The sequence below is a fragment of the Fukomys damarensis genome, unplaced genomic scaffold (genome assembly GCF_012274545.1).
Source record: "Fukomys damarensis isolate Sample0158 unplaced genomic scaffold, DMR_v1.0_HiC HiC_scaffold_24, whole genome shotgun sequence".
In the NCBI taxonomy this organism is placed as follows: domain Eukaryota; kingdom Metazoa; phylum Chordata; class Mammalia; order Rodentia; family Bathyergidae; genus Fukomys; species Fukomys damarensis.
The window spans coordinates 42,841,528-42,866,776 of record NW_022900936.1 but is presented as its reverse complement, the minus strand read 5'-3'; the positions used below and the strand labels follow the sequence as shown (position 1 = coordinate 42,866,776).

The 25,249-nt window shown below is 35.6% G+C and overlaps 2 protein-coding genes across 2 annotated transcripts; both read right to left on the bottom strand.

Annotated features, from left to right (window-relative positions):
* Window positions 1-1,499: 1,499 nt before the first annotated feature.
* On the bottom strand, window positions 1,500-2,480 carry LOC104876434 (olfactory receptor 183-like). The gene has a single exon (XM_010644451.2). The coding sequence runs from the start codon at window positions 2,478-2,480 to the stop codon at window positions 1,500-1,502; it is 981 nt and encodes a 326-aa protein (XP_010642753.2).
* A 13,801-nt stretch (window positions 2,481-16,281) lies between these two features.
* Window positions 16,282-17,247, bottom strand: LOC104876439 (olfactory receptor 183-like). The gene has a single exon (XM_010644463.2). It carries the CDS (start codon window positions 17,209-17,211, stop codon window positions 16,282-16,284), a length of 930 nt encoding a protein of 309 aa, XP_010642765.1. The 5' UTR covers window positions 17,212-17,247.
* Between the last annotated feature and the right edge of the window lie 8,002 nt (window positions 17,248-25,249).

Below are 25,249 nucleotides of genomic sequence, written 5' to 3'. Positions count from 1 at the left end.
AGAGTACAAGAATAAGGACAAGAATATATTCCCTTACCAGTAATAGGGTCTCACTTTCCCTTGAAACTATTGACCCATGAGTGAGGCAAAATGGCATATTGAGGATATACTCCTAAGTGAAATAAATAAGTCACACATGTAAATACAGAATAGTTTCTCTCGTGTGAATAAACTGTAAGAGTACATAAGATCCTAATGAGATAACTGACATTGTGAAATGGGAAGAAAAGGGCTAAATGTGTAGGGAAAGTGGGAAGGGTAGGAGATAGGTAATAAGGGAAAAAATATGAGAAAATGGAAATAAAGTGTTTGTAAATGGCGAGGGGAGGAGGGGGTGAAGGGAGGGCAGGGCCAAGGGGAAAAATGAGACCCAAGACCACCTGTCATGAAAAGGTACAAGATCCCAATAATGAATGTAACTATACTGTATACCTAAGATATACCAATAAACTCAATAAAAGAAAAAAAAAGGATTCCACTAATGAAAGATACATAGTGAATGCATGAGTACAGTCTGATCACACATTATATTTAGATAATCTAAAGAGTAAGGAAATCTAGTATTCAACGACTTATTTCCCACCCCCAAACTGTACAATAAAGTATTAGATGATGTTACAACCACTTGAAATTTGGAAATATTCAATTAAGGTCCCATGTGAATAAAACATTCCAATAAAGTTTAAATGTCAATCATTTTATTCTTTGCTTTTAAGGAAGACTAATAATATTGCCTTCCTATTCTGCCACTTTTCTCTAAGACCTCCCATACTTATTTATTTAATTTCATCATTAGTTTTCTTATTTAAGATTTTTGATTTCCAAGAAAAAAACAATATAATAAAAAGGAATTTAAAAGATATCAGGGATAAGGAAAATAGTTAACAGATTTCTTTTCTCTATTCAAGGAACACTGATGTAGCCTCACACTTACCCTTGAACTCACTCTTTTATCTCCCACCTCATTTTTATGATTATATTCAAATTTTAGTTGATATTTCTGAGTGATGTATGATTTGAATAATTCCAAGATGTAAAACCATAAAATCCCCAGACAAGTGGAAAATATGAACTTTTCCATAATCAACAGTATTCCTGGGTTTCCATCTCATTCAAAAGCAAAATATTCTGACACAAGAATATATGTGATAGGAGTCCCAAGCTACACCACATTATTGTCTATATAAAGTTATCACACCCAAGACCATTCTAAAGAGCTTCAGTTTAGAGCTCTGTATATAAATAATGCAAGAACACACGCTGTATAATGTGTCACTTCTTTTCAGCTTCATTGTGTCTACTATGACATAAATATTAAAGTTCTTCATTTGCAGTAATAAAGTAACCAAGAGTTTCAAGGAGGTAATAGAGTAAACAAACGTAAGTGGTTAACATTACAGAACTATAACTGAAAAAATCAATGAATACTACTGAAAACATTCACAATATCCTCCATAATGTTTATTTTAATTAAAAGAGAGCAAGTTTTAATCTGAGCTCTAAGCATTTCTCTTCAACATCTTTCTCAGTGAACCTGTGACTTGCTTGTTTCTCAGGCTATAGATAAATGGATTTAACACAGGAATTATGACAGTGTAAAACATAGAGAATATCATTTCCTGATCGTTTTGCTCTGAAGATGCTGGATGCACATACATGAAGAGAAGGGGGACATAGTATAAAGTCACCGAAAACAGATGGGCTCCACAGGTGGATAAGGCTTTGCTTGTACCACTTTCAGATTTCTTTTGTAAAATAGTAAAGAGAACAAATGTATAAGAGACAAGAATAGTCACAATGCTGAATACTTGGATTGAACCAGAGAAAATGAAAAGCATTAGGTAATTAATAGAAGGATCAGTACAGGAAATCTTTGTCAGTGGTATGATATCACAGTAAAAGTGATGTATTATGTTGGAATTACAGAACTTTAATCTGAATAAAAAAGTTTCATGGATTAAGGCATGAAGAAAGCCACCTACAAATGATAGAACTAATAGCTGGATGCATCGTCTATTGGTCATAATCACTGGGTAAAGTAAAGGTTTGCATATGGCCACATAGCGATCATAAGCCATTGCTGCCAACAGAAAACATTCTGCTGTTACACTAATTGCAAAGGAGAAAAACTGTATCATGCACTGAGAGTAAGTTATCAGCTTACCTATGTGTAATAAGTTCACCAACAATTTAGGTGTCACAGTAGATGATAACCAAGCATCTACAAAAGCTAAATTCCCAAGGAAATAATACATGGGTATGTGAAGGTGAGAGTCATTCCTGACGAGAGTGATCAGACCCAGGTTCCCCACAATAGTGATGAGGTATATTGCCAAGAACACCAAGAACAGGAGAACTTGCCACTCTGGTTGACATGGGAGTCCTGTGAGGACAAACTCTGTCAGCAAAGTTGCATTTTTCATTGCCATTTCCCAGCTGGATGTCTTCTGTAAAAAAAAACAACAGAGGATATGAAACATTTGCAATCATTTACAACAAGAAAATGATCATATATAAGTAGAGAAATAAATCCCTTTTATACAATTATAAATTGCACATGTCAGAATATATACTGCAGCAACAGAAAATAATTTTGAGAAATAAAAATGGCAGAAAGTTCAAGTAATTAAGCCACTAAATATGCAGAAGTAACAAATTTACAGGAAATGAGAGGTTTTCTAATTTACTGCCAATTTTTTTAAAATCAGGATTGAACTCGGGATCTTGGGCTTCCGAAGCAGGCGGCAGAAACACTGAGTTAAATCTCCGGCCCCTTACTGATCAATTTATTGAGATCTATTGAGTGTGGTTAGAAAATCTATGTCCCAGGCATGTGCAGAGTCTAGAACAAAGCTATGTGAATGGCCATGAACATAAGCTAAGTTGAATCCCTTGTGAAGAATCTTAAATTCTATTTCTCAGGTAACTGACTTATACTAAGATATTTTAAAATCTGGAATGACACCATAAAATATTATTTCAATCACATATTTGATGGTGTACACATTGCCTATGGGGGGGACATTAAAGTCCCATCTATTAATCAAGAACCTGCTGCAATTCTCTAGCAATTCCCAAAGCACATGCAATATCTCCAATGTGTTGGGTAGGTTATTGGGTAATACATAGGTTATAAGGTATTACCTTAAATATAGTGGGTAGTTCAGGAATGAGGAAAGATTCTGTACTTTCCAAAAGTTTCTCTGATGATGGAAACTGGTTCCTACTCCAGCTATGATTTCACACTTTTAAAACTTATGAGAATGAGGGCTGGAGATTTGGTTCAGTGAATCTACCACCAGCCTTGCAAGCAAAAGATCGCGAATTTGATGTCTGGTTCCAAAATAATAATAATTGTTATTATTGCTATTATTATGAGACTGAGAAGTCTCTGAGACTAGGATGTATTTTAGGTATTAAGGGTGGTCAGTGAAGAAGTGGTGATTGAGTAGATAATAAGAATAAAACTGGAATTACAGTTCATAGTGAAATTTGTGGAGGAAGAAACTCTTCAACTACCAGGTGTAATGTACCAAATGTTTAAAACTAATACTATGTGCTGAAAGAAGTACTAATATGGGAGTCATTGTTGTAGTAGAGGCACTGATATGGGTAGCGTGTCTGTCAGTGATGGCATACAAAGAAAAGAGATGGGAGGAGGGAAAATATTGAGAAAGTTATGGTGAAGAGACTTTGATACAAACAGATGTCATTTACAAAGTGGTCACACCTGAAACGCTCTCTAACTTGAATCTTTTGGGTAACTAGAGGCTACCACACCCTTGCGAAGGTGAAATGGTCGGAGATTTTCTTTACCATTCCTCTCACACATAGGGTAAGGCGCTTCCTCTACATTTACCCAAACTCACATATGTACGGTTTTTAATGTGTGAAGGCAGAGAAAATAGAAAATGCAGGAAAGATAATTGAAAAAATAATATCAAGATTCCATCAACTACAACTCCTGTCCACAAAAATAGCACTTTTGGTGGGAATTGTGGTATCTAAGGCCAAGAGCAGTGACAGGAATCTTTATGAAGATAGTGTTGGGTCATAGCTTGGCTGTTCTTCTGCTGCCTTGTTTCCAATCCTCCTGCCCATCTTTCAAGCTGATTCCTCTGTCCTCTCTCTAGCACTTTTTACTTGTAGCAACTTTCCATTTCAGAAACCCATTTTCTTCCTGGAATCTAGAGCGCTGGATACACCAAGAGAGATCATAAAAATGATGATCAGTGTGTTCTGCAAAACAAAGGGGCAAGTGAAAGACAGAGCTTTGTAAACCAAAGGAGAGGGAAGATCCTCAAGAATGGCATAGTAAATCATAGTACAAAATACAAAAATAAATGTTCTAGTGCCATGAGGAATTCACAGTTGTTTGACAGTAGAAATTCAGAAAAGTTGTGATTTTATTGAGAGCCATTTCATCATGTCTTAGAATTAAGATCACATCAAAGGGAAGACATATTAGAAAAAAGTGGCATAATGGTAAAAAGAATGAAAGAGTGTATTCTAAGTGACTGGAGAACAGATGGTATTTTCATATTGTGTGTTTAGTCACATATAACTCCTATTTCCTGTAGAGCATTGAACAAAATTGGAAAAGAGCAAACAGGAAGGAAAGGAGACTATGACAGCAGCAGTGGAAAGGGAAATTGAGGTAGGTGAAACAAAGCAAGAGAATGGAGGAGAAACAAATAGAGAATAGCAAAAATATGTGTAGAAAAGAATAGGAAAAACAAAGACCATGAGAAGATGTTTCAAAGAAAGTTTGAACTGAGATAAAGGGAAAGCTCAGATAGTTGAATGCAAATGTATCTATAATCCTGGAATTCATTAAAAGTTGTCTTCTAAAAGATCTTTTTTCCATCCTATTCAAAGCACAGAGTATTTTTCCTCCCATGAATTTAGAGTACAAAGTAGAAGGCTCACAGAAAAGCTTCTCACAGAAATTGTGGTTTTGATAAATATATTAACTTATCTCAGTGCTATTCCTGCATCTAAATTCACCAGTGTGTTTAGAAAGGAGGACAGTGGGAGAACTGCATCTTTACTCATTAATAAGCAGGTATACTAGAAACTTCCTAAGTTGGTAGATTTGGGGCACTCTCACCACTGCCACCAACAATATAGTTATTATAAGAGATGTAGGATGCTACCTTGCTTTTCTGCAGTTTTTTACTTGACTTGGATATGTATATCAGTGCATTATGTAGCAAACCTCAGGTATATAAGATACAAATTGTGTTTCTTCCCGCGTTATAGTTTTTCTCTTCACACTACTGGTGCTTTCTCTTGCTGTGCAGAAGATAATGTGATATAGGAAGAAAAGGTCTACAGGAGAAAGGGAAGAGAAGGGGGAATTGGAAGATGTGGGGGGAGAGAATGGAGGGAAGGGCAAAAAACTATGAGAAAAGGAAAATATGGAAACAAAGTCTCAGTAAATGAGAAGGGGTGGAGAGGTTGAAAGGTGGGCAGAGGAATGGGGAAGAAACAAGAAGGATGATATATCATGTACAGGTAAAAATCTCGAATGATGAATGGCATCCTACTGTATACCTAAAATGTGCCAATAAGTTAATGAATAAATAAAATTATTGTTTCTTTATCTTCATATTGTAATATTTGAAATGAACTATTTAGAAATCTTGCTTGTTTAAATTTCACACAAACACACATATATAAATATATGTAAATGTATATATAGAGACAGATATATATGTATAGTGTAAGATCTGGACACAAACGTAGGGCTAAAAGGTAAATGACACCTTAAAATTATAAATACAAATTATAATTGATTAAATGTAATGGGCCATTTTGTCAGTATCACCAGAATTTCCTATATAACAATTACAATGACTTGTGTATTTAAACCTATTTTTAAATTGCTTAAAGTTCTAGATTGCAATATAAATTCAATAAAAGGAAAAATTAGTATCATAATATTTTTGTTTATTCATATTTTAGCTCAAAAAATATAAGGATGTTACATGGCTTTTCATTTTCAAACTTGCTATTTTGTCATTTTAAACATCCAATCTAAATCCTTACAATTAGATAATACTTTGGCTTGGATACAGAGAATCTCAAAATAAAACTTAATTGCTCAGTGAAATATTAAAAGGGATTGTGGGGATCTTTAAATTTACTATTATAGAAGAAATTTTAAAAAAATATTATCTGGACTTACCTACATATCAAGAGAAACTCTGGATATCCTTTCAATATATTAGACTTCATAAAAAAGAAAAAGTTACAATAGCACTGGATTGGAAATAACAAAACTGGCGATTCTTTTCACACTAACTCTTTTTGGAAGTTTCCTTTAGCACTGCTTCAAACTGTGGTTTATATAAGTTAACACTGAAGAAAGAGTGAACCAGTTGTATGACTCTGTGCTATTTCCAGAAGTGAAAGAACTAGAGATTTGAAGTTCCCATAAGAGCACCTGAGAGTTCCCAGTAGAAAAATGAAGCTATTCTACTGGGCCCTGTGAATTTAAACATGAATGAGAGGTTCAGGTTGTCCCAAGTCCTACAGACTTCAGAATTATAAACTTCAAGTCATCATAGATGTTTTATGTGTAACAATTAGTTACTCATATGTGTTTTGGGGACCAAAGCGAATTTGTCATTACACCAGAATATTTGTTTTCAAAGTAGATCAAATGTGCCTTAACAAATTTTTTTCAGTTAGATTAAAAAAACAACTAAAATTTCACTTTCACTCAGTATTTTCCATCAATATGACAAATATGCTATATGTACAGAAACAAGTTTTTATCTAAAACGTAATGCTCTGAAAACATTGAATACTATGGTTCTATCTGAGCTAATCAATATATGCTGTGGTTAAGGCAAAGATCTAGTTTGTCTGAAGGAAATGACCCCAAGCAGTGTAATCCTCTGCATGAAAGGTAATCTGAAACCTAGATGAATGTGAAAATTCTCCACTTCAATGGAAAGTTTAATGAGAAATCCTACTGGTCAAATGTTAGAAGTAGCAGCTAATGAAAACCAAAGCCATGTATCTCCATGGCAGGTGACCTAGATGTGGGCTTCCCTAACATCAATGCCCATTCTCTTCCCAGGGATCTTGTAAAAATGCTGGCTTGTTTAGTAATTCTGGGTTCCAGTTGTGGAGTCTCACTTTGTACACAGGTGATACCTGTGGGCCCACCACCCTTCCAGCCTTCACCAGGGAAAGACCTACATTATCAGGCAGCTTTACTAATTAGAGAAACCAAAAGTTATGAATGTAACTAGCCTGCAAAGGGAGGAGCTGGAAGAAGACACATGCATCACAGGGAGTGAGCCTTTCAGAGATCACAAAGGGCCTGGGAAGCTAGGCCAGGCATTTGTTCTTTGCCCTATGTAAAAGGAGAGTAGTTATTAAGTTATGGACATGATAGCAATGTGTTTAAGTTTCCTTTCACGTGTACACAGAAGGACTTGTGAATAAACATTTATGTTGAAAACTAAAACTGAATTATTCTTATTTATTACATTTGTTTCTGATACCTGAGTTATGTTATGTAATTATCTCCATAGTACAAGGATATTTTAAGAAAAACTCTATTCTTCTCACAACCCGAAAGGCAGGAGAAAAGTACATCAATGGGACTCTGAGGAGTAGCCATTGTAGTAGCTTGAATGGGATTGTAGGTTGACCAACTTGTAGAAGTAGAAACATGTACCTGACATGCTAAAGTATATCCAGAAATCTTGTATTCACTCAATTTGTCTTCAATACACATTTCATTATAAGAACTGAGGAAAAGGATTACAAAGTTAAAGGAAGAATTTCATGCCAAGCATGGGGGAGCACACCTGTAATCCTAGCTCTTGGCTGGCTGGCAGAGGGATCACCATGAGTTTGAGGCCAGCCTGAACTAGAAAAAAAGGGCTCTGTCTCAAAAACCAAAAAAAGAAGTTGTGGTTATAAGCCACAAATAATGCCAACATGAGCAAACAGCATGGTGAAGAGTATAACTACAGGTGCGCATGAGCACATTATATATACATATACACATTGCGTGTAAGTCCTATGACCTGGACACACTGATGACCAACTCAAGAAATGCTGATTTAGATACCTTTACCATAAAACTGTGGAATGCAATGATGGCCACCCCTGCTGCGCCCACCAGAATCATAAAGTAAGCCCCAATAAAAAGTTAGAGGGAGAAACATTAAGTAAAAGAAGACTATTTATAGAGAGGAAGAGGGAAGAGGGGAAGATAGATAGCTACAGTGAAAAGAAAGAATCAGGTTTGGGTCTCTGGAAGAATGCAGGACCCATTACTGCTTTGTTTCAGGCTGCTTTTATGGGAGGGACCCCCTCACACCTAGAACTTGCCGTAACTATATTGGCTTTTGGGCATTTCTGTCTCATGTCATTTTTCCAACTTTTTGGTGTCTGTTTTCTTTACTTGTGCTTCACTTACTTTATGAGGCTTCTCTTTAGGTTGGACAACTGACAGTCATGGAGGGGCCTTTGTCATGGTTTGCTTAGAGTAGTACGGGCGAGTGTATCTGTCTATCATGGTCTATAATCAAGTGATAAATGTAGTGACTCTAGACTGGATAATTTAGTGATCCTAGAGTGAGTACACATGTATGCAGTATAGGTGTGAGTATATACTGCCTTAAGTTTGGTCAGACACCCTTCCAGCACTCTTTCCCTATATTCTATTGGAGGATAGATAGGGTGTCTTATGCTTTGTGCACTTGGCTTTCTCTTTGAGTCCCCCCTGTCAGCTTTTTCTGATCTATTTGTGCAAGTCCCAAGGCTTTTTGGTGTCTTTATTTCCCTAGTTTTTCTTTCTTTCTCTATTCCCATCCTTGAACTACTTAAAAGGGAATTTCTCTAGTCAAGTTTTCTTTGCACTCCTTCTAGTCAGGACTGAGTAGAAGCCCTAAGGAGACCACTATTCATTTTTCTTCTATGAAGCCATTGCCCTATGAAACTATGTAACCCAGAAGCAATGACACTCCAATAAAGCTCTTAGAGCGGGATACGAATTAGTCTAACTGGTGTATATGAATCTAAGAATATATTGAAAACTTTGGGAAGGCAGGGGGATGAAACTGTAGGTAGGATGGAAGATATACTATTAGAATTTTGTCAACTTGACAGTAAAAATCTTTAGGTTGAGGAAATTAGGGGTTTCCCCAGCAAAATGAATAGAATTCCACTATTGAAGATACATAGCAAGGGGATGACTATAGACTGACCACATACTATATAGAGAGAATCTAAAGAACAGGGAAATCTGGTATCCAATGACAAACCTGGATAATATGATATTATAAGATGTTACCAGTTCTTGAACTTTGGCAGTATTCATTTAAGGTCCTTCATGTGAATAAAACTTTCCAGCAAAGTGTAATGTTAATCAGGTTTTTCTTTACTTTTAGGGAAGATTAACATTACCTTCCTATTCTTGCACTTTTTTCTAAGTCCACCCAGGTGGAATTATTTAATTTCCTTATTAGTTTTCTGAGTTAGTGAGGTTTTTTGATTGCCCAGAAAAAAAAACCAATAACATGAAAAGGAATTTCAATGGTATCAGGGATGAAAAGACGCAGCATATTTCACCTCCTTTTTTTTCATTCAGTTTATTGGTACTTTTTAAGAATGCAGTACAATTACATTTATCATTGGGATCTTGTACCTTTACATGAAAGACTATGGTTCTCATATATTGCCAACATCTCTTCCCTTCCACACCCCCTCACTCCTATGCTATTTACAATTACTTTGTTTCAATTTTTTCATATTTTTTCTTTTCCCTTATTTTCTTTCCACTACACTTCCCACTTCCCCTGTAACGTTAGCTCTTTTCTTGCCATTTCACATTGTCAGTTATACAATATTTGGATCATATTTACACTTTTAGCTTTTTACACCAGATAAACTTTTTGGTATTTACTCATGTGTGTTTTACTTATTTCACTTAAAGTATGGCCTCAATATGCATTCATTTTCCTATGAATGACTCTAGTTTCTCAATCTTTACGGCTGAGTAATATTCCATTTTTTATAAAAATCATACCTTCTTTATCTGGTCTCCAACTGATGGGCATTTTACCTATTATACACTGTGCCACTATAAACATGGGTGTGCATATATAAGTGTGGTATGATTCTTTTAATTATTTTGAAAAGATACCCAGCAGAGGAATAGGTGGGTCAAAAGGAACCTTTAGTCCTAGTTCTTTGAGGTATCTCCATATTGATTTCCACAGTGCTTACACCAGTCTGCACTCCAATCAACAATGGAGAAGGGTTCCTTTCTTCCCATAACTTCTCCCAAATTTGCTATTCATTGATTTCTTGCTAGCAGCCATTCTTTCTGGGATGAGGTGGAATCTCAGTATTGTTTTCATCTGCATCTCTTGAATGACCAGTGATGTGGAACCTTTTCATATATGTATTTGCTGCTTTTACTTCTTTGTCTGAGAAATGTCCATTCATTTCACATGCCCATTTTTGAATCAGGTCTTTATATTTGGGGGGCCTGATTTTTTCTGAATTCTTTAATTTTCTAGATAATAGTCATTTATCTGAGGAGCAGCTGGTAAAACTCTTTTCCCACATTGTAGGTTGCCTTTTAGCTCTGTTGGTGGTTTCTTTTGCAGTGCAGAAGCTTTTTAATAAGATGAGATCCCAGTTATTTTTTCTATCTGCTAGTTCCCATGCTACTGAGGATTTGCTAATACAATATTTTCCTATGCCAATGTCTTCAAGAGTTCTGCCTAATTTATCTTCCAGCAAATTTAGTGTCTCTTTTTAATATTTAGATCTTTAATCCATTTGGATTTTAGTGTAGTGCATGGTGAAAGATAAGGGTCTACTTTTAATCTTTGGCAGGTTGAAATCCAGTTTTTTCAACACTATTTAATAAGAGGCTTTCTTTCCTACACTGAGGATGGTTGGCTCCTTTGTCAAAGATGAGATAGCTGATCACATCTGGAGGTGTTTCTGTATCTTCCCATCTATTCCAATGGTCCTCAGGTCTGTTTCTTTGCCAATTCCGTGCTGTTTTTATTACCATAGTTTTGTAGCATAGTTTGAAATTGGGAATTGTCATACCGCCTGCCATGTCTCTGTTTTCTACAATGGATTTTGCTATTCTAGGTCTCTTCTGGTTCCAAATGAATTTTTGGATTCTTTTTTCTAGTTCTTTGAAATATAGTGTTGCAATTTCAATTGGCATTGCATTCAATCTGTATAGCAGTTTTGGTTGTATGGCCATTTTCACTATGTTGATTCTTCCTACCCAGGAGCAGTGGATATCTTTCCCCTTTTTTTATCCTCTTCAAACTCTTTAATCAGAGTGCTGTAGTTTTTAGTGTAGGGGTGTTTTGCTTCTTTCCTTAGATTGCTTCCTACACACTTTATTTTTTTGGATGCTATACTGAAAGAGATTGTTTCTCTTATTTCTCTCTCAGTGAGTCCGTTATTTGTGTACAACAAGGCTATTGATTTTAGGGTGTTCACCTTGTATCCAGCTACTCTGCTGAATCTGTCAATTAAGTCTAGAAGTCTTTTCGTGGAGTTTTGTGGGTCTTCATTGTAGATTACCATATCATCAGTAAATAATGACAGTTTAACTTCTTCCTTGCCTATCTTTGTTACTTTGATTTCTTTCTCTTGTCTAATTGCTATGGCTAATGTTTTGAGAACTATATTGAAGAGGTGTGGCGGGCCAGCCATGACAACACGATCGTACCTGAGTTGGGGAGTGAGAATTGAGAAAGGACAGCACACTCAATAATGTGGAGACAAGAGGTCCAATTTATAACACAGAAACAGCTCCTTTTAAAGGCGGGCCAACAGGAAGCATCAAGCAATATTAGGGAGGAGATCAGATTTTTGACTATCTGAGTTCCTCCTATCACAAGGTCAAATTTAACAAAGTCCTTGAGCTGGGTGTGGTGGTGCATGCCTGTAATCCCATAAAACCAGTCTGGATTACACAGTGAGCTCCAGGTCAATCTCATCTGCATAGCTGAGACCCTTATCTCAGAAAAGCCAAATAGAGCCATAGATTGTGTCAATGCCTCAATGGTAGAAGAAGTTACTTTTCCAATGTCAAATGCCAGTGGGCTCCCACAAAGAGGAGTGGTGATAGTGGGCATCCTTATCTTCTTCCTGATTTTAACATGAGGGTTTTCAGTTTCTGGCCATTTAATGTGATGTTGGCTGTTGGTTTTTCATAGATAGCCTTCATCAAGTTGAGAGAAAGAGCATCTATTTCAATTTTCTGAGGGTTTTTTTTTTTAAATCAGGAAGAGGTGTTGAATTTTTTCAAATGCTTTTTCTGCATCTATTGAGAAGATCATATGTTTTTTTGTCCTTGACTCTGTTAATATAGTGTATCACATTTATTAACTTGCATAATTTAAACCACCCTTGCTTCCCTGGAATAAATCTAACTTGGTCATTGTATATGATCTTCTTGATCATCCTCCATTTTCTGTTTGCCAGTATCTTACTGAGGAATTTTGTGTCTATGTTCATTAAGGAGATTGGCCTGTAGATCTCTTTTTAGGTTGGATCTTCCCCTGGTTTGGGAATCAAAGTATCACCTGCCTCTAGGTATGAATTTGTAAGTATTGCTTTCCTTTCAATTTCATTGAATATTTTAAAGAGTAGCTTCCATAGTTCTTCTCTAAATGTCTTGTAGAATTCAGCATTGAATACATCAGGACCTGGGCTTTTCTTCATTGGTTCATGTTAGTTACATTTTCAATTTCACTGATTGTAATTAGGGTGTTTAGAATTTTTTATCTTGTTCATTCAGCGTTTGTAATTCATAAATATTTAGAAATCTGCCATTTCTTCTGCATTTTCCATTTTATTAGAGGACAGTTTCCTGAAGTAGAAATTGATTATACTCTGGATTTCTGCTGGATCTGTTTTGACTTCAACTTTTTCATTCCTAATTTCATCGATCTGAGCCTTTTTTTTTTTTTTTACATTTTTTGCCAAAGTTGTCTGTTTATCCATTTTATTTATTGTTTCAAAAAACCAACTCTTTGATTCACTGTTTCTTTTTTTGTGTGTGTGTATGTCATTCTCTTAGTTTCCATTGCATTAATTTTTGCTTTGATCTTCATAAGTTCCGGTCTTCTATGAGTTTAGGGTTTTTCTTGCACTTCTATCTATAGGAGCCTCTGATTCCCCATTAAGTTGTTCACTTCAGTGTACTCCATTTTCCTAGTGTGGGCATTCGTTACTTTGACTTCTCCATGTCGAACTTCTTTCATTGTTTCCCACAGATTCCTGTATGTTGTATTGGAATTATCACTTATTTATAAAAACTAATTTCTTCTGGGACCCATTGATTGTCCAGGATTGTGCGGTATAATTTCCATGTGTTTGTTATGTTCTTATGGTTTCTTATGCTACTAATCTTCAGCCAAAGTGCACAATGATCTGATAAAATGCATGGGATAACTTTAATTCATTTTCACTTATTTAAACCTGTTCTATAAGCTAGTATGTGCTGTATTTTGGAAAGTCACTCACATGCCACCAAAAAGAATATGTATTCTAATTTTGTGGGGTTGAACACTCTGTAGATGTCTTTTCAGTCCATTTGTTCAAAAGCTTGCCTAAATTCTAGGATTTCGTTATTGATTTCTTGAGTAGATGACCTTTCTTTTTGTCATGGGGCATTGAGATCACCACTACAATTGTATTGGTGCATATTTGGTTTTCATCTCCCTTAATATTTCTTTTATATAGTTGGTCTCATTAATATTGGGTGCATATATATTTATGATTGTCATTTCTTCCTCTTGGATTATTCCCTTTACAAGGATGTAGTGGCCTTCTCAGTCTGTCATCAGTTTTGGTTTAAAATTTACTTAGTCTGAGAATAAAATAGCAACCCCTGCTTTTTTTGGGCTCCTGTAACATGGAGAACAGTTTTTCATTGTTTCAATTTCACTCTCTGAGTTTCTTTTTGAACTAGGTGTGTTTCTTGCATACTACATATTGTTGGATTTTGCTTCTTAATCCATTCTGCCAGTCTATTTCTTTTGATTGGTGAATTAAGGCCAATGATATTGATGGTTATAACTGATATGCATTGACATATCATTGTCATGTTTTTGTCCTGTTCTTGGCTTTTTAAAATTTGTCCCACTCTCCCTTTAGTTTCTTACCTTGCTTAGTTGATTTGCTGTTTTGGCCCTCGTGGTGTTCTGATTTTCATTGCCTTTTCTAGAATATTGTTTAAAATTGTTTGTAATGCTGGTTTGGTGTTTATGAAGTTTCTAAGGTATTCTTTGTCATGGAAGTATCTTATTTCCCAATCCATTTTAAAACAGAATTTTGCAGTATGCAGCAGTCTAGGTTGAAGGTTGTTTTCTCTTAGGACTTGAAATACCTCACTCCAGGCTCTCCTTGACCAGAGTGTTTGTGTTGAAAAGTCTGCTGTGATTCTGTTGGGCTTTTCTTTCATGTGATTCACTTCTTTTGTGTAACTGCTTATAGTACTTTGCTCTTCTGTTGGGTTTCCAGAACCTTGATTATTATAGGTCTCAGTGTAGATTTTTTTTTTAATCATGGCTAGTTGGAGTCCTATATGCTCACTTATCTGCATGTCAAATTCTTCCCCTCTGTTTGGCAAGTTTTCTCTCATTAATTCTGTGAACAGCTTTTGTAAGTCATTTGTATTTTCTCCTTCTACTTCATGAATTCCTATCAGTCTTCTGTTATTCTTCTTTGCATCATCTAGGAGTTGTGGGATTGATTTCTCATGATCCCTTACTGTTTTTAAGAGATTTCTCTTTTCATAATTACTAACTGCAATCCTACCTTCTATATCAGAAATTCTATCTGCACATTCATATATCCTGCTGTAAATGCTTTCTATTATAGGTTTTCATTCTCATTTAGTTTATTGGTATTATTAGGAAACTGTTGAAAACAAGAGGGCAGGACAGAATGCAAAAGAAAGACAAGAACAGGATAACTTAACAGTAATAGGGAAGCTATAAATTATACTCACTTTCCTTTGAAACTCGTGATAGTCACATGAAGGAAAAAGAGAGAAGAAAAGAAAAAGAAAGAAGAAATCCAAATTAGAGCAGGAACAGGAACCAAAAGGGAGATGAGGAATAACATGGGGAACCAAGGGACTGAGAGGGAAAAAGAAGAAAAAAGGAAGAATTTGCAGAATGGAAAAAATAAAATTTTAAAACTGAAATTTAAAAATATGAGGAAAAGAAAGAAAAAATTTTTGAAGAACCTCCTTCAGGATATATCTCTGCTGACACAATAGACAATGTTGACAGCAATGTACAGAACTAAATAAATTAATCTCATCTAGCTGTTAGCAGACCCCTGAGATTCAGGCTGAATTATGACTGCAAGGCCCAAGTTGAGCTCCCTGACTTCCTGCATGGTTGACCTCTGCAAGGTTTGTCTGCAGGATCCTGCTGACCTTCCTCTGAAGATAGTCAGAGTTCCGATGGAAGGTGTTGATCACTCCAACTCACCAACTAGAGAGGTCTGATGTTTTTACTACACGTGCTCACTTTCGTTCTATGTTCTGGAGCTGGGAGGTCAACACCGGCCTGCTATGATGAAAGCGAAGGGTGCTTGCAAGCTCCACATGTAGCTAGGCATTACACACCAGTCAGATAGAGATTTCTCTGCTCTATTCAGAGAACACTAATGCATCCTCACTCCTGCCCTTGAACTCAATCTTTTATCTCCCATCTCATTTTTATGATTATATTCAAATTTTAGTTGATATTTCTGAGTGATATATGATTTCAATAATTCCAAGATGTAAAACCATAAAATCCCAAGACAAGTGGAATATAAGAACTTTTCCATAATCAACTGTATTCCTGGGTTTTCATCTCATTCAAAAGCAAATCTGTCCCACAGAAGAATATATGTGATAGGAGTCCCAAGCTACACTACATTATTGTCTATATGAAGGTATCATACCCAAGTCCATTCTAAAGAGCTTCAGTTTACAGCTCTGTATATAAATAATGCAGGAACACATGCTGTATAATGTGTCACTTCTTTTCAGCTTCATTGTGTCTACTATGACATAAATATTAAAGTTCTTCATTTGTGTTAATAAAGTATGCAAAAGTTTCAAGGAGGTAATAGAGTAAACAAATGTAAATGGTTAACATTACAGAACTATAACTGAAAAAAGTCAATGAATACTACTGAAAACATTCACAATTTCTTCCACAATGCTTTATTTTAATTAAAAGAGAGCAGGTATTAATCTGAGCCCTAAACATTTCTCTTCAACATCTTTCTCAGTGAACCTGTGACTTGCTTGTTTCTCAGGCTGTAGATAAATGGATTTAACACAGGAATTACGACAGTGTAGAACAGAGAGAAGATCATATCCTGATCATTTTCCTCTGAAGATGCTGTATGCACATACATGAAGAAAAGGGGGACATAGTATAAAGTCACCGAAAACAGATGGGCTCCACAGGTGGAGAAGGTTTTGTTTTTACCCTTTTCAGATTTCTTTATTAAAATTGTAAAGAGAACAAATGTATAAGAGACAAGAATAGTCACAATGCTGAATACTTGGATAGAACCAGAGAAAATGAAAAGCATTAGGTAATTAATAGAAGGATCAGTACAGGAAATCTTTGTCAGTGGTATGACATCACAGTAAAAGTGATGTATTATGTTGGAATTACAGAAAGTTAGTCTGAATAAAAAACTTTCATGAATTAACGCATGAAGAAAACCACCCACAAATGATAGAACTAATAGCTGGATGCATCGTCTATTGGTCATAATCACTGGGTAAAGTAAAGGTTTGCATATGGCCACATAGCGATCATAAGCCATTGCTGCCAACAGGAAACATTCTGTTGTGGCACTGATTGCAAAGGAGAAAAATTGTATCATGCACTGAGAGTAAGTTATCAGCTTACCTATCTGTAATAAATTCACCAGCATTTTCGGTGTCACAGTGGATGATAACCAAGCATCTACAAATGCTAAATTCCCAAGGAAAAAATACATGGGTATGTGAAGGTGAGAGTCATTCCTGATGAGAGTGATCAGACCCAGGTTCCCCACAATGGTGATGAGGTATATTGCCAAGAACACCAATAACAGGAGAACTTGCCACTCTGGCTGACATGGGAGTCCTGTGAGGACAAACTCTGTCTGCAAAGTTGCATTTTTCATTTCCATTTCCTCGCTGGATGTCTTCTGAAACAAACAAACAAACAAAAAACAGAGAATATTAAAGATATACAATCATTTACAACAAGAAAATGATCATATATTAGTAGAGAAACAATTTGCTTTTATACAATTATAAACTGCACTTATCAGAATATATACTGCAGCAATAGGAAATAATTTGGAGAAATTAAAATGGCAGAAAGTTCAATTAATCAAGTCACTAAATGTGCAGAACAAATTTACAGGAAATGAGAAATCTTCTAACTTACTGACCAATTTATGGAGAGCTATTGATTGTAGCTAGAAAATCTATTTCCTAGACATATGCAGAGAGTAGAGCAAAGCTACCTGAGTGGCCATGAATATAAACAAAATTGAATCCCTTGTGAGGAATCTTAAATTCTATTTCTCAAGTAGCTGACTTATACTAAGATATTTTAAAATCCGGAATGACACCATAAAATATTATTTAAATTACATATTTATTATACATATTGCCTAAGGGGGGACATTAAAGTCAAGTGTAGTAATCAAGAATCTGTTGAAATTCTCTAGCACTTCCCAAAGCACATATAATATCTCCAATGTGTTGGGTAGGTTATTGGGTAATTTGTAGGTTATAAGATATTACCTTAAATGTAGTGGGTAGTTCAGGAATGAGAAAAGAATCTGTCCTTTTCAAGCATTTCTCTGATGATCGAAACCGGTTCCTACTCCAGCTATGATTTGACACTTTCAATAATTATGACAATGAAGGCTGGAGATTTGTTTCAGTGGTTCCCCCACCTGCCTTCCAAGCACAAGGTCGTAAGTTTTATGTCTGGTTCCAAAATACTACTACTACTACTATTACTATTACTACTACTACTACTAATAATAATAATAATAAATGAGACTGAAGAGTTTCTAAGTTTTTTTATTGAGTTTATTAGTATAATCTAGGTATACAATACAGTTACATTCATCATTGGGATCTTGTACCTTTACATAATAGGTCATGATTCTCATTTTTTCCCCTTGACCCTGACCTCCTTTTAGCCCTTCCTCCCCTCCCCATTTACAAACACTTTATTTCCATTTTTTCAGTTTCTCATATTGTTTCCTCTCCCTTATTACCTTTCTCCCACCCTTCCCACTTTCCCTACACCTTTAGACCTTTACTTCCTATTTCACATTATTAATTATCTCATTAGGATCCTGTGTACTATTATAGTATTTCATACCAGAGAAACTATTTAGTATTTCAGTTAAAGAAATCTCTGTATGAACATTAAAAATAGGGAATCTTAAAATAAAACTAAAAAGGAAAGTAAAAGAGAAAAGACAGTGATGTAAGATTAAAATAATCCTTAATTCTGAAGATGAAACTGGTCCCTTAACATATTTAAATTGCTTCTTGCTCTTGTAGTCTTACCTTATTCTTTTTGCATTATTTAAAGAAAAAATTATTAGTTTCTGTAATCAAACCCACATACATATGACCTTACATATTTAGTATGATGTGTTACCCATGTACAAATGGAAAAATAAAAAAATAAAATTAAAAAATTAAAAAAAATTAACATTTCTAGACAAATATGGCTGTCAGTTTCTGTACAATGCCAACTCATCACAGTAAATTGAGATAACTTCTTCCAAAGTTTGCAGCACTGTTAAAGTTTCCCAAAATTCAATTTAAATATATATATATATATGTATATTTATTTATTTATATTTATATAAAAAGACTAATAAGAGCAATATGTTATACATCGATAGGAGCAACAGCTTTTCCAAGTTATGCAGTCATCTGAACAAAATTATAGACCTTCAACACATTCCATTAAACAAAACAACAACAAAAGAACTACAAAAAAAGTAACAAGGAAAAGAATAGTATCCAGAAAACAGCAAAGTTCTGTTGCTGTTGTGGTACCTGGCACCATATTTTTTTATTAGCATCTTAATCATCATCTGGAAAGAGAACATTCTAGAGTAACATCATTAACTATAGCTCTGATAAAGCCCGGTTACTACTATGTATCATAACGCAGGTAAAGATATTTACATTCATAGAGGCATGATACAGTACTGTCCTACATCAATAATACTTCAATCAGGTTTGGTTTGAAATTTGCTTTGTCTGAAAATAAGATTTCTACCCCTGTTTTCTTTTTTCTGGGCTCCTGTCACTTGGAGAATTGTTTTCTATCCTTTCACTATCAGTCTATGGACTTCTTTTTGCCCTAGGTTTATTTCTTGTATACAATACTACTACTACTACTACTACTATTACTACTACTAATAATAATAATAAAAATGAGACTGAAGAGTCTCTAAGTCTTGAATATATTTTAGGTATTAAAGGGTGATCAGTAAAAAAGTGGTGATTGAGTAGATGATAATCAAGAATAAAACTGAAACTACAGTTCATAGTGAAATTTGTGGAGGAAGAACCATTTCAAATATCAGGAGAAATGTAGCAAAATGTGTAAAACTGATACTATGTGCTAACAAAAGTAATAACACAGGTGCCATTGTTGCAGTTGAGGCACAGATATGGGTATCCTGCCTGTCAGTGATGGCATACAAAGGAAAGAGATGGGAGAAGAGAAAATATTGAGAAAGTTATGGTGAAGAGATTTTGATACAAACAGATGTCATTTACAAAGTGGTCACACTTGAAACTCTCTCAACTTGAATTTTTTTTGGTAACTAGAGGCTACCATACCCTTGAGAAGGTGAAAGGGTTGGGGACTTTTTTTACCATTCCTCTCACACATAGAGTAAGGGCACTTCATCTAGATTTACCCAAACTCACATATGTATGGTTGTTAATGTGTGAAGGCAGAGAAAATAGAAAATGCAGGAAAGATAATTGAAGAAATAATATCAAGATTCCATCAACTAAAACTCCTGTCCACAAAAATAGCACTGTTGGTGGAATTGTGGTATCTAAGGCCAACAACAGTGACAGGAATCTTTATGAAGATAGTGTTGGGTCATAGCTTGGCTGTTCTTCTGCTGCCTTGTTTCCAATCCTCCTGTCCATCTTTCAAGCTGATTCCTCTGTCCTCTCTCTAGCACTTTTTACTTGTAGCAACTTTCCATTTCAGAAACCCATTTTCTTACTGGAACCTAGAGCACTGGATAGACCAAGAGAAATCATAAAAATGATGATCCATGTGTTCTGTAAAACAAAGGGGAAAGTGAAAGGCAGAGCTTTGTAAACCAAAGGAGAGGGAAGATCCTCAAGAATGGCATAGTAAATCATAGTACAAAATACAAAAATAGATGTTCTAGTGCGATGAGGAATTCACAGTTATTTGATTGTAGAAACTTGGAAAAGTTTTGATGTTACTGAGAGCAATTTCATCATGTGTTAGAATTAAGATCACATCATAAGGAAGGATATATTGGAAAAAAGTGCCATAATGGTAAAAAGAATGAAAGAGTGTATTCTAAGTTACCAGAGAACAGTTGGTATTTTCATATTTTGTGTAGTCCCATATAACCCCTATTTCCTGTAGAGCATTTAACAAAATTTAAAAGTGAGCAAACAGGAAGGAAAGGAGATTATGACAGAAGCAGTGGAAATGGAAATTGAGGTAGGTGAAAGAAAGCAAGAGAATAGAGGAGAAACAAATAGAGAATAGCAAAAATATGTGTAGAAAAGAATAGAAAAAACAAAGACCATGAGAAGATGTTTCAAAGAAAATTTGAGCTGAGATACAGGGGAAAACTCAGATATTTGGTGCACATGTTTCTTTAATCCTGGAATTCATTAAAGGTTGTCTACTAAAAGATCTTTTTTCCATCCTAATCAAATCACAGAAGCTGGGGATGTAGCTCAGTGGCACTGTGCCTGCCTGGCAAGTGCAAGGTCCTGAGTTCAATCCCGGCTACCATAAAAAAATCACAGAGTTTTTTTCTCGCCATGAATTTAGAGTACAAAGTAGAAGCCTCACATAAAAGACTGTGACAGAAACTGTGGTTTTGATAAATATATTAGCATATCTCAATGTTCTTTCAGCATCTAAATTCAACATTGTGTTTTAAAAGGAGGACAATAGGATAATTGTAGCTTTAATCATTAATAAGCATGTATACTCGTAACTACCCAAGGTGGTAGATTCGGGGTACTCTCACCACTGCCACCAATAAAATAGTTATTATAAGAGATGTAGGATGCTACCTTGCTTTTCTATAGTTTTTTACTTGACTTGGATATGTATATCAGTGCATTATGTAGCAAACCTCAGGTATATAAGATAGAAATTGTGTTTCTTTCTGCATTATGGTTTGTCTCTTCACTCTGCTGGTGATTTCTCTTGCTGTGCAGAAGATCATGTGAAATAGGAAGAAAAGGTCTACGGGAGAAGGGGAAGGGAAGGGAAATTGGAAGATTTGGGGGGAAAGAATGAAGGGAAAGGCAAAACTATGAGAAAAGGAAAAAAGGGAAACAAAGTCTGAGTAAATAAGAAGGGGTGGAGAGGTTGAAAGGAGGGCAGATGGATGGAGAAGAAAAAAGAAGGAAGATATATCATGTACAGGTACAAATCCCCAATGATGATTGGCATCCTACTGTATACCTATAAATGTGCCAATAAGTTAATGAATAAATAAAATTTTTGTTTCTTCATCTTCATATTGTAATATTTGAAGTGAACTGTTTTAGAAATCTTGATTGTTTAAATTTCACACAAACACATATAGAAATATATGTTAATGTGTGTGTGTGTGTGTGTGTGTGCATATATACACACACAAGGGTAGGGCTGCTATGGAAATGATATCTTAAAATTACAAATATAAATTTTGATTGATTAAATATAATGAGCTTAAAGTTCTAGATTGCAATATAAATTCATTAAAAGGAAAAATTCGTATCATGGTATTTTCGTTTATCCATATTTTAGCCCAAAAATAAAATATAAGGATGTTACATGGCCTTTCATTTTTCATCTTACTATTTTGGCATTTTAAACATCCAATCTAAATCCTTACAATTTAAATAATACTTTGGCTTGTATCCAGAGAATTTCAAAATAAAACTTACCTGCTCTTAGTGAAATATTAAGAGATTGTGGAGATCCTTTAAATTTACTATTAGAGAAGAAATTTTAAAATAAGTATTATCTGGACTTACCTACATATCAAAAGAAACTCTGGATATCCTTTCAATATATTAGACTTCATAAAACAGAAAAAGTTACAATAGCACAGGATTGGCAATAACAAAACTGGCGATTCTTTTCACACTAACTCATTTTGGAAGTTTCCTTTACCACTTATTCAAACTGTGGTTTATATAAGTTAACACTGAAGAAAGAGTGAACCAGTTGTATGACTCTGTGCTTTTCCCAGAAGTGAAAGGACTAGAGATTTGAAGTTCCCATAAGAGCACCTGAGAGTTCCCAGTAGAAAAATGAAGCTTTTCTCCTGGGCCCTGTGAATTTGAATACGAACGAGAGATTCAGGTTGTCCCAAGTCCTACAGACTTCAGAATCATAAACTTCAAGTCATCATAGATGTTTTATGTGTATCAATTAGTTACTCATATGTGTTTTGGGGACCAAAGCGAATTTGTCATTACACCAGAATATTTGTTTTCAAAGCAGATCAAATATGCCTTAATAAATTTTTTTCAGTTAGATTAAAAAAACAACGAAAATTTCACTTTCACTCAGTATTTTCCATCAATATAACAAATATGTTATACTTATAGAATCAAGTTTTTAACTACAATGTACTGCTCTGAAAACATTGAATACTATGGTTCTATCTGAGCTAATCATTATATGCTGTGGTTAAGCAAAGATCTAGTTTGTCTGAAGGAAATGACCCCAAGCAGTGTAATCCTCTGCATGAAAGGTAATCTGAAACCTAGATGAATGTGAAAATTCTCCACTTCAATGGAAAGTTTAATGAGAAATCCTACTGGTCAAATGTTAGAAGTAGCAGCTAATGAAAACCAAAGCCATGTATCTCCATGGCAGGTGACCTAGATGTGGGCTTCCCTAACATCAATGCCCATTCTCTTCCCAGAGATCTTGTTCAAATGCTGGCTTGTTTAGTAATTCTGGGCTCCAGTTGTGGAGTCTCACTTTGTACACAGGTGATACCTGTGGACCCACTACCCTTCCAGCCTTCACCAGGGAAAGACCTACATTATCAAGCAGCTTTACTAATTAGAGAAATCAAAAGTTGTGAATGTGACTACCCTGCAAGGGAGGAGATGGAAGAAGCCACATGCATCACAGGGAGTGAGCCTTTCAGAGATCACAAAGAGCCTGGGAAGCTAGGCCAGGCATTTGTTCTTTGCCCTATGTAAAAGGAGAGTAGATATTAAGTTATGGACATGATAGCAATGTGTTTAAATTTCCTTTTGTGTGTACACAAATGGACTTGTGAATAAACATTTATGTTGAAAACTAAAACTGAATTATACTCATTTATAATATTTGTCTCTGAAATATGAGCACTGATATGGAATTTTCTCCATATTTAAAGGGTTTTAAAAGGAAAATTAAGTGTTTATTCATGTCATGACTGGAAACATGGGAGGAAAATAAAACATAGGTGCCCTGAGGAGATGGAATAAAGTAGCTGGAGCGGGATTGTAGAATGACAAATGCATAGGAGAGAAAATGTTTACCTGAAATGGTGAGGAATGCCCAGAAATCTAATGGTCACCCAATTTGTCTATAATACACATTTCATTATAAGAACTGAGGAAAAATGATGACAAAGTTAAAACAAGGTTTTGAAGCCTGTCTTGGCAGGGCATCCCTGTAGTCCTAGCACTAAGCAGGCTGAATCAGGACGATCACCTGAGTTTGAGGTCACAGAGAATTACACAGAGTCCCTGCCTCCAAAAACAAACAAACAAACACACACAAAAAAGATTCTTCTGTTATAACCTGTGAACAATGCAAATATGAGCAAAGCAAGTAAGTACAGATTGCAAGTACAGATGTGTATGTGCAATATATATATACACACACACACATACATTACATGTAAAATGTAACTCATATGATCTGGTCATACTGATGACCAACTCAACAAATGCTAATTTAGCTTCCTGTACCATAAAAGTGTGAATTCCAAGGGATGAGCACCCCTGCTGTATCCACCAGGATTGTAAACTGAGCCCCAATAAAAAGTTAGAGGGACAAACTTTAATTAAAATAAGTCTGTTTATTTGTAGAGAGGAAAAGGGGTAGAGGAGAAGATAGATAGGTACCCTGGTAGAAAGAATCTGTTTTCGGGCTCCAGAATAAGGAGGACCAATCACCTCTTCATTTCAGGCTGCTTATATAGGAGGATCCCCCTCACACCTAGAACTTGCCATAACTAGATTGGTTGCCAGGCGTGGTGGCACATGCCTATAAATCCCAGCACTCAGGACGCTGAGGCAGGAGGATCAGTGTGAGTTCGAGGCCAGCCTGGGCCACATAGTGAGTACCAGGTCAATCTCAACTATACAGTGAGACCCTCTCTCAAAAAAAACAAAAGCATAACTAGATTGGCTTCTGGGCACTTCTGTCTAATGACACTTTTTCAGCTTCTTGGTGTTTGTTCCTTTTCGTGTGCTGAATCTACTTTTTGAGCTTTATCTTTGGGGTGAGCAGCTGATTGGCAAAAAGATCCCTTAGTCATGGTTAGCTTAGAGTAGTCAGGGGGAGTGTGTCTGTCTATTGTAATCTATGATTATGTGATTAATATAGTAACTCTCTTGACTGGATAATATAGTTATCCTAGAGTGAGTACAGATATATCTGTGGTATAGGTGTGAGCATATACTGCCTTAAATTTAGTCAGGCCCCCCTTCAAGCTCTGTTCCCTTATATCCTTTTGGAGGTGGGGATGACTTATCCTTTGTGCACTTGGCTGTCTCTCTGTGTCCTCCCTGTCCTGTCAGCTCTTCTTCTGGTCTCTTTGTGAAAGCCCCAAGGCCATTTGGTGTCTTTCTTTATCTGTTTTTTCTCTCTCTAACACTGTCCTTGACCTACTTCCCAGGAAAATTTCTCTATTAAAGTTTGCTTTTAACTCCTTCCAG